The sequence below is a fragment of the Lytechinus pictus genome, chromosome 15 (genome assembly GCF_037042905.1).
Source record: "Lytechinus pictus isolate F3 Inbred chromosome 15, Lp3.0, whole genome shotgun sequence".
In the NCBI taxonomy this organism is placed as follows: Eukaryota; Metazoa; Echinodermata; class Echinoidea; order Temnopleuroida; family Toxopneustidae; genus Lytechinus; species Lytechinus pictus.
The window spans coordinates 24,929,079-24,940,000 of NC_087259.1; the positions used below are offsets into that span (position 1 = coordinate 24,929,079).

At 38.0% G+C, this 10,922-nt stretch overlaps 1 protein-coding gene across 1 annotated transcript; it reads left to right on the plus strand.

The window, feature by feature from the left end:
- The first annotated feature begins 5,605 nt into the window (after positions 1 to 5,605).
- Positions 5,606 to 10,078, plus strand: LOC129277969 (nucleolar protein dao-5-like). The gene is made up of 2 exons (XM_054914160.2): positions 5,606 to 8,408; positions 10,007 to 10,078. Exons 1-2 carry the CDS (start codon positions 5,925 to 5,927, stop codon positions 10,076 to 10,078), a joined length of 2,556 nt encoding a protein of 851 aa, XP_054770135.2. The 5' UTR covers positions 5,606 to 5,924.
- Positions 10,079 to 10,922: the final 844 nt, after the last annotated feature.

Consider the following 10,922-nt stretch of genomic DNA (forward strand, 5'->3'; position numbering starts at 1 on the left):
GGGATCCCCTCGAACCGGTTATGCGTGTCCGATGTCAATAGAAAACGTCACTGGACTCTTTTGAGAGCGCTATTGTGATTGGTGTACTGACAACAAGTTCTCGCAACAGGTGCACTGTCGCCCCGCCCCTCAAATCCTAAATTACCTCGATCTGTTTTGGTAATAATTGTTCAATTACACATAATTTATAATTCCTCAAGATATTGAATAACCAACCTTGATTACAATCATGGATATTTAATCCATCATGATTGTAACGAGGATGTATAAAACAATAACAACAACATGAAAAATGATTGAGAAACCTTCGAGTCATGCGAATAGCAGCTATTCAATGTATATCAAGGTCACATTTCTGAACTGTAAGGACAGGCATAGATACATTGCGAACTAACTAAGTAGTTAGTAAAATACATTGTATTTATGGACATTTGAATGAATATACTAAATAAACAAATTGAAAAAAAATGTTGAATTAATGTTTGAAAATAAGAAAGGAAGAGATGAATGAAAGAAATATATATAATTATATATACAGTATATACATTACATGTATTAGAAAGAAAGTGGTTCGGGAATAAAAAAAAAAAAAAAAAAAAATTATAGTCTTTTTAGAGACATGAAAAATAATTGAAAGAACTTACGAACGAACGCAAGAAAGAATAGATGAGTGTATAAAGAAAAAACCTCATGAAAATAAAACAAAATGTGAGAAAGAAGAATAAGGGAAAGAAGAAATGGAGACATCGACGATGAATAAAAAGAGGCGACACAAAGATTTGTTTAACAAAGATATATTTCGATGATATTAAGAAATAATGAGAGGAACAGTAGGCCCACTTGGTAACCTCGTGAGGACTAGCAAAACAAATCATAATAAACAAATCAAAGAACAAGAAAAAAAATGCTCATCAGAATTGCCGGAATCACTTTCCCGTCTAAAATGTTGACAACTAAAAAAAGGGGGAAAATAAAAAAAAAAGGTTAGAGGAAGAAGAGGTCGAAGCCGCCATCAAAATTCTGACACCCCCAAGAATCTTTATCAAAATTATGTCGGGGGGGGGGGGACTTTACCCCCGTATTGTGTGCTAGTGGGAGGCACTGTGTGGACGGCATACGAATGTTTTTATGATTTTCCAATAGTGATAGAAGTGGGCAAAAGAGAAGGAAAATGAAAAGAAAGGGCATAGGAGTGATAAGAAGAGACACTCTTTGTATAACTCCATGAATCCATGAGACTCTATAATTCAATTGAGAAATTGCGTCTTTAAAGGTCAAGTCCATCCCAGAAATTTTTTTATTTGAATAAATAAAGAAAAGTGTGGAGCGTTGTGGCCCAGTGAATCAGTCTCCGGACTTTGAAACAGAGGGTCGTGGGTTCGAATCCCAGCCATGGCGTAATTTCCTTCAGCAAGAAACTGATCCACAATGTGCTGCACTCAACCCAGGTGAGGTAAATGGGTACCGGTAGGAAGTAATTCCTTAAAAAGCTGTGTGCGCTATGAACGCCTAGCTTAGCCGGGTAATATAGGAGCGCCTTGAGCACCTAACAAGGTGGATATGTGCGCAATATAAATACCCTATATTATTATTATTATTATTAAATATAGCATTATAAATTTCACCAAAACATGTTAAATAAGAAAGTTATGGCATTTAAAGTTTCGCTTATTTTTCACAAAACAGTTATATGCACAGCTCAGTAACATGCAAATGAGTCAATCACTCACTATTTATTTTGTTTTTTTATTGTTTGAATTATACAATAGGCTTATTTCATTTTTACACATTTGACAAAATAAGGACCAACTTTACTGAAACATATCCCGAAACATATAGTATCAAGCAATGCTAGTTCCACATGTCCAGGGAGGAATTAATCGTTGTTTCACTTGGCAATGAGGAGATTATAATATTTCATGTTTCATATAATAAAATACAAAATAAATAGTGAGTGGATGATGTCATCAGTCTCCTCATTTGCATACTGACCAGGATGTGCAATAAACTGTTTTGTGAAATTTACTTTCTTATTTTTCATCCGATTTTGATGAAATTGTCAGTGCTATACTTGTTGGATTTTTGTTTCTTCATAGTGTTCAAATCAACTTTTTCTTGGGGTGGACTTTCCTCTATCTAAACGGCTAATCCCCAGTCCTCGCCGCCGGTTTATGTTCATCGAGTCCATAACAGACCAGACAAGCTGAAGTTATCTCCTGTTTTCGTATATTCGTCACGCCCTATTGCCCTCGGTTCACCGCTCCGCCTCACGGCAGATATACATGTACACTCCCATTTCCAGTTTTTCGGTTTCCCTCCGGGGCAGGGGCCGCGGAACGGTTTTCAAAGTGGGGGGGGGGGGGCTGACCATGCAAAAAATCACAATCATATGGTAATTTTTACGTTTTCGTACACGGTTTTGGAAAAAAAGTGGGGGGGGGGGGGGGCTGAAGCCCCCCGCTTCCGCGGCCCCTGCGGGGATCTCATCATACCTAGATAATGTTTATAAAGAAGACAAATTACAACAACCAAAACAAAAATAAATCGTTATAGTGTCTTTAAATTAAATTAAATGTCTTTGCCATCCTCCCACTCAAGGAGTTGAAATCAATCTGGAGAATAAATTTCGTCGCTGGATATCGTTGACGATCGCGCCTCTGACTATATAGTGTTACAATAAATGACTTAGCGCCGACCCTGTCAATGCAAACAGTGATCATTGCAGTGATCAAGAGAAAATGGGTTGCTGCTGTTGTTATTGATAATGATGATGACGATGAATGATGATGATGACAAATGTTAAATTGATGAAGATGATGATGATGGTGTTGTTGATGATGACGATGATGGTGATGATGATGGTAATGACGATGATGATGATGATGATGATAATTGATGATGACGAGGATGATGATGATAATGATGCCAGATGATGGTGGTGACGGTGGCGATGAATATGATGAATTGAAATGACGACGATGATGATGATAATGATGATGATGCCAGATGATGGTGGTGACGGTGGCGATGAATATGATGAATTGAAATGACGACGATGATGATGATAATGATGATGCTAGATGATGGTGGTGATGGTGATGATGAATTGATTATGACGATGATGATACTATGATTATTTTGATGATGATGATGATGATCATCATCATCATCATGATTGTGATTGTGGTGAATTGATTTACGATTATAATGACTACGATGGTGATGGATAATGTAATGATACTGATCAAAATAATATTGATGATAATGGCGCTACAATTATGGTGATGATTGATGTTGATTTTCATGATGATGGAATTGGCGGTGATGCTCCTGGTACTGACATTACTTCTAATGATGATGACATATTCATTTTGGTCTATAAGCAGATGGTCCAATTAACACACCGCCAAACACATCATGGCTCGTCGTAAGCAAACTTGGTCTAGCTATATTGTTTTGGTCTTATTACGGTTCGATCCAAGGCTCGATCCAAGGCTTGGTCTAATCACTGGCGTAAATCCGTGTTGATGGGTGGGGGGATGACTGAAATATTTTGGCATTTTTTTTGCAATCATGTTTTTAGATATGCAAGGAATTGCCATTGACATGTCCACAGTGGCGTACCGTGGGTCACGGCATTGGGGGGGGGGGGCACCAGCAAAAATTTTGAATCACTGAGTGAGTGCGCTAGTGAGCGCGCGAAGCGCGCTCAGTTGCCAGTTATACTGACCTAATAGAGACATTTTAAGGACAATGTCATTAAACTGATATGTATCTCACTGATCAAATAATGCGAGCGCGAAGCGCGAGCTGAATTTTTTTTATATTCACACCTAAAAAGGGACATTATAATCAAATTTGTGTAATCATGATAGGTACCTGTCTCGCTAAACAATGCGAGCGCGAAGCGCGAGCTGAAAATTTGGATAATTCAGACCTGAAGTGGGGCATTCTAAGGTTTTTTTGTAAGAATTAACTAGGACCATACGTATTTCATTAACCAAATGATGCGAGCGCGAAGCGCGAGCTGAAAATTTTTGATATTCAGATCAGAAGGGACATTTTAAGGACTGATTTTAGGAATTTATGAAAAGCAGACATATCTCACCAATCCACTAATGCGAACGTAACCACGGACAGGAAATGTTTCATATATACGAAGACCTTAACATGGGGCAATCACTTTTTGAGTCGTGAAAAACAAGCATATGTCACTACATAAAACAATGATAACTCAAGTGCTAGGAAATATATTTGGTTTATATTGACTTGAAAACGGGATGTTTTAGTACAACAGGATTATATATCACGTTAAACAGACAATGCGAGCACCAGGAACAATGAAGACGTAGGCCCTGAGCAAATTATGTTTCATAAAGTTATGATAAATATGTTTCTTATGTAATGTAACATAACATAATTATAATATAATATAACATTATAATGAATAATATTTTCTTCTTTCCCACTACGTTTCTCTTCCTTTCTCCCTCTTTTCTCCTTTTCCCCTTTCCCCGTTTTTTTTTTGTCAGCCGATGGGGGGGGGGGATGTGCCCCCCACGCCCCCCGTAGTTACGCCACTGTATGTCCATATGGCAAATACCCCTCCAATATTATTATCTTTTTTACCCCATGATGGTTTGATGGTTTTATTAGAGATTACATTCAAAATTTGTTGACATTCCATCTTAATCCCTTCCCAAAGACCCCAACATTGATGAATTGGAAGAAACGGGGGTTTCTCTTCAATGTTATAATAAGAACATAAGTATTTCGTTTGGAAATGGTGAACTGGCTCTTTATTTGCATTTTATGATTCAATAATATTGTTTTATTTGTTAAGCGGTATTTTAGGAAGAATTTTTACCAATAAAACAATTATCTCTTGTGATTTTTTTCATTTCTTTCGTAAAAAGTGGGGGGATGTTTGTACAGGCCATCCCCCCCCCCCTCCTCGAAAAGTGGGGGGATATATCCCCCCATCCCCCCGGGTTTACGCCAGTGGGTCTAATACTCTAAGGATTAGCCTTATGCCTGGATGATCCAATTCCACTTCATCTACTTGGGCCTATTATTTTGTACTTTTTCAAATGAAAATTTGGTTCATAAATAATTCGCCTAATCATAATAAATGTATACTAATCGGTGTTTGAAAATGTGGACATTGGAAGGGATTGGAAGAAGTCTTATTACCTGAAATAAGACAAAGTACTGTATATTAATTGGTGTTTGAAAAGGTGGACTTTGGAAGAAGCCTTACTTGAAAGAAGACAAAATATGGACTTAGACCGAACTTGGGTTTGGAGATCGACTGGTTGTCAAGCGTCAAGCGAATTATTCCAAGAAGGATGTGATCGAATAGAAATAAGCAAAATGGTCACTGTATAAACCAAGTGGCAAGTTGGTTTTGCATCATAAGTTTGATCGGAATGAAGTATATAGCCCCGGTAATATATAGCACAGCACCATTGCTGAAGAGAAGGTTGACAGACCATTAAAATGATGGAATGAACATTTAGGGTCTTGGTGGTTTTAAGAAATTGAAATTGGACGCTTATTTCAGTTTCCCAGTACCAACGTGCTACCACTGACCACCTGTACAGTGCAAAGTCGTTTCGACGCACTCAAGCGGGTACCACTTGTGCGCTGTGTGTGCCGCTCTTCTCCTCCGTAACATTTGAATGAATGTAGAAGAACTGGATAGTGAATATAGTCAATCAATATTTTGTATGTGTTTGCATCGCTTGTCTCATCACAGAGCAGTATACCATTACAACTGGTAATACCAGTGCAGGTTGAACGTCGTTTGAATTACTCTTAATCATTCTTAGCCATGTTTACCGGCAAAAGACAGAGATGACAATTGTTTCATGGATTGAAAGTATTTTTTGTGAGTTTCGGTGACACACTTTGCGAATATATAGATGAAATTCACCGACAATATGTCTGTGCCGTTGTGGAAAATCAGTTTGCTCGAGAAAAAGCAAAAGAAAAAGGATGATGAGAAACGGAAAGAACGGGAGGCGGAAGAGGAGAGATTGAAAAAGCTACCGCCGTGGAAGAGGCAAGCTGAGCAACCGAAAAAGGTCATAATCATCGACAAAAACAAGAGTCCAAATCCAGTGGATTTGGTGGAACTTTCAAAGCAGGCAGGTTCTAGTTCTTCCAGTAAATCGAGTGCTAAACAAACTCCTGGCCCGTTGGTTAATGGCACCGCCCAGAAAGCAGATACTGGTGAGTCACAGCCACAGGGAAGCCGGGGGAGAGATGAACCGGACAGTGGACCCGGGGTGTCGGAAGAACATTGTACAAATGTGCATGATAACGTCTTCTTGACCTTGGAAAGGAAGAAACGAAGAGCCCCTCCACCTCCCAAATCAGGGGCCCAGATAAATGTGATAGCCTCAAATGTTTCTAGCTCCAATAACGTGACTGTTAATGATCAAGCAAAACCTGCAAGTTCACCTAAAATAGGTAAAAAGACACTGTCAGCTGAATCCACGGTTTCTGCAAGCAATAAGACAGCTGGTTCGGAATCTGTGAATGGAAATCATATACAGCAATCAAGTAAGATAAATGGACCATCAGTTATAGGGAACCAGACAAAGAGCAGTACTACTAAACAAAATGATGACAAGAAGAATTTAAAAGAGGATGTGCCAAAGTCCAAGACTAAAGATTCTGCTCCATTGATAAAAGTTGGAAAAATTGTTCATGTGTCTACAACAAACTCAAGATCAGCTTCGGCTGGTACTTCCGCTGCAAGTTTATCAAATGATTCTTCAACTTCTCAAGGGAATAAGAGTGGAGGTAATAAGAGCGGGGAGCCCAGCCACCCATCTACTACAGATAGTAGTAAAGGACCAGAGTTAAGGCGGAGAAAGAAAAGTATATCGGAACTTAGAGGTTTATTCGGGGATACAGTAACACCTAGTAATGCAAATTCACTACCTACGGGTCAATCTACTGCTTCTGGAACTTCAGATAAAGTGAAATCTCAGAAAACTTCAAACGATACAAAACCTGCGGTGACTGTTGCTTCCCTATCCAAATCAAACAACTCGACTGTCTCAAAATCATCAAACCAAAACAGTGTTTCCGCAAGTGGACATAGCTTGAAAAAGGAAGATATTAAGAAAACAGAAGAGGGTAAGAAAGATGTGAAGAATGGTACTAGCAAAAGTGAGAGCAAAAGTCCTGCTGCCACAAAGTCACCCTCACCGTCACGCCACAAACCTTCTTCACAACTACCTGCAAGTGCAATCATAAGTCTGACCAATGAAGGGCCTCTGAAGAGTCGAGAAGGAAAACTGGTAAGATCATCCTCTGTCATCGATGATGAGGACGAGGTGACGATATCACTAGAGAGCCCTCGATCTCCGCAAAACAGGAGAATTTCAAGAGCAATTGATTCTGAGGATGATACCTTCAACACAAACACTTCAATACTAAGCAATGGGTCACCAGCAAGAAGAAAAGCACAGAATGTTTCCCAATCAGGAATGGTTAATGGATCTTTAGATAGAACTGAATCTGTTGTTACAAATGACACAAGCAAGGATGTGCCATCTGAGAGTATAAAACCATCAATTACTCCCGTCAAGAAGGTTGAGGATGTGAAGATTGAATATCCAAATAACTTCAGAGATCCAAACTTTGTTTCAAAGAAAGAGGAACCATCGAAGAAAGAGAAGACATCAAAGAAAGAAGAAATTCCTTACCCTGCTGATTTCAGGAGGCCGGTCAGTCCGGTTTCAGTCAGTACCAAAAGCCAGGATCCTGTCAAAACTGTATCTCCCAAAGTATCCTCTAATAAGGATAGAGAGCAAGATGCTGTCACAGTCAGCAAGAAGACTAGTCAAATAAAATCTGATACCACTGCCATTGTGACAGATAAGAGAGTTAGTGAGCCGAAAAAGAATGATGTCAAAGCGAAAGAATCACCATCAAAATCACCAGTGAAATCAGATGGCCACATCCCTTATCCTGATGACTTCCGGAAGCCAAAGACGCAACAAACGGTCAGCAAGTCAAACATAAAGGATATTGTGAAACCATCAGATCTGATCAAAGCATCAGTATCCACATCTAGTATTGAGAAAAAGGATGACAATGACAATGTTACGGTTACAAATGTCTTTGGAGCTAAACTTCGCAGAACAAAGAAGCCAGAATCAAATGGAATCAGCATCATTAGCCAGAACAATGACAGTTCCAAGCCGACGGTGGATAACTCTCCAAAGGCTCCACCCTCTGGTCTGATGCAGGTAGGATCTGGTGGTGCCACATCTACTGGAAAGAAGAAAAATGTGGTGAAGAAGTTTGAGAAGGTGGAATTTATTGGGTACAACTCTCCTGCTGGCAAACCCTCTGCATTGAAGACTGAAGGGAAGACTAGAACTAGAAAGGTGAGTCCCATTTCTTCTCCACCCTTTATATGTACAAAACATAATTTTTTATTTGATTGCACGTGAAGGAAATTTTCTTTTGGAGGGGGTTGGCAAATTGTTATCATTTTGGAGGCAAGGGTTTTCATACTTAATGTCAGTACACTAAAGCCACCAATTTACTTATGGGATGGGTAGGTACATGTTAATTGATAAGTAGATTGAGAGGGGGGATAATGAGCAGACAAAAGACAAAAAGGGATTCCTGATTCCTTAATCACATCTTTCATAGAATACGTCTTTCATTTTATCTGAAAGTGAAACTTTGATAAACTATTTTTTGATTTAGTACAGACTTCAGGTTTTGATATGCGTGTGAAAATTGGCCTAGTGCTTCTGCTGAATATTCATCATCATCATATCTATCACCCGCTCCTTTGCCTAAAAAGAATTTCTTCATCTTTGTAACCCTGTGACCTGGCAAACAGATTTATATCATTAAAGTTCACTTTTTATTTCTCCACTTCATAGATTGGAAACAACAAACAGAAGCTTATAATTTTTTTCTCTGTGTAGTACATGTATTTTTTATTTTCATTTAGGAAAATATCAAATTATAAATGTGATACCATAATTGAAAAGATGGATTAACTTTAATAAATATATATGAAGAAAAAAATCATGTGCAGCAAACAGTTTTAATTTAACAATAATTCAATTTCTTGAGTAATATTTCAAGATTTTTTTCACCAAAAATGTAATTGTTGCTGGATATGACTTAAGGATGTAATACCCCTTTCATAAACCCAATTATGCGGCTAATAGCAGCATAATTTGGTCGTAAAATCGGAGGAGGACCAGAGTTATCCGCATTATTTTGATGCTGCAATTATCCGCATAATAGCAGCATGGGGACAAGATTTTGAGTTTATGAACGTATTTCCAAATAATGCGGATAATTGCCATGGTGCGGTCACAAGGTCACCCTTTTCCAACACAATCGCATCGGAGGGGGCGTGTCCAGTTGTCATGACGATTATCCACCTTTTTCAGGACAGGCGCTCGTAAAAATAATGCGGATAATTTTCAGAATTTGTGAACGCAATTTTTATTGAATTATCCGCATTACTATTAGGCGGCTAATTGGAGGATAGGTTTATGAAAGGGGTATTAGTCACCAATGAAATTATTTTTTTTTACAATGGTGTATTTTTAGACTGTAAAAGGAAAATCTACACGTATTTCACCCTTCTGTGATTGAGGGGATTTCCCCTTTTCACTTTACCCTTGTATGGATTTTAAAACAATGAATTAATGAAAAGAAATCCATCAGATGCCTAAATGATATGTACATGTCTTTTGTCATAATTTTGCATGATTCCAGACTTTGAACCATATTAACTTGATGGAAATATTAACATTTTAAAATGATATTAGACTTCCTTGTTGAAAATAATGAATAAAATGGATTATTTTTTAAGGTTTATCTTCTGGACAAAATGTTTCGTGTTCTGCATACAGTTTCATGAAGTGTGAGCCTGTGAGGATTAATTTCTCTGCTCTTCCCTTTCTTATAACCTGCTTAATACTTGTATTACTCAAAATGATTTAATTGACAGGCAGAGTTCTCAAGCAATTATCAGAGGTCAGGGATTGGTTTAACGGATGTTGTAGATTCTGTGGCAAGTTAGCCTGAGACAGTGCTGTAAAAATCACTTGTTGCCCAAATTTGATGAATGATTTGAGTAGGGAATTCCTGATTTGAGGTCAAGAATAAAAAATGCTAAATCTATACTAGCTGGACTTGGTTGTCTGTTAAGAATTGCTAATTGACCTCATATCGAATTAGGCCTATTTATTTTTTAAGGTACTTGATTTCCAAAGTTTTATTTCTTCATTTCATTTGTATGTATTTCTAACTTGAAGATGTTACTTAAACTCTTCCCACTTTCTCTTAAGAAATAGTCCTGATTTAAGGAAAATCTATCTTAATACTTTTTGGTGTGGGATAGACATATGTCTATCAGTTTTTTAATTGTTAGTCTGTTCATTCTGTTGAGTGATCAAAATAAATTAATTGACTCCCCTGTGATATTCCAAAGAGGTTCTGACATGTATATACATGTATGATGCCAGTGTTTGATTTGTTGGAAGTCCAGGGTTTAATTAATTCATTTTAGAACTGAAAAAAGAGATAATTGTGTTTGATATGGAGGAGATTTTAGATAGTGGTTATAAACTCTGCATTCCTTACACTAATTTTGTTATTTGTTTTAACCTGCACTTAATGCCGGTGCAGTCACATTTCCCCTACGGCAACCATACTGCTAGTAGAAAACACATTTCTATTCAAACCACCCAGATGTTAAAAAGAGGGGAAATGTGACTGCACCACTAGGAACCTTCTACACAGACAAAGCCTTGCCTGAATGATTTTCAGTACCAATCATAAAAGACCTTAGAAGCAAAATATATTTTTGGGGGTGAAATTATGATGGATGGAGGAAGAGGGTGGGATTTGTGCCGTTATTCCAA

Excerpts from the sequence above, each read along its gene's own strand:
- LOC129277969 (XM_054914160.2), top strand. The coding sequence starts at position 5,925 with ATGAAATTCACCGACAATATGTCTGTGCCGTTGTGGAAAATCAGTTTG. Across the intron at positions 8,409-10,006 it reads GGAAGACTAGAACTAGAAAG|GCAGAGTTCTCAAGCAATTA; the intron begins GTGAGTCCCATT and ends TTTAATTGACAG.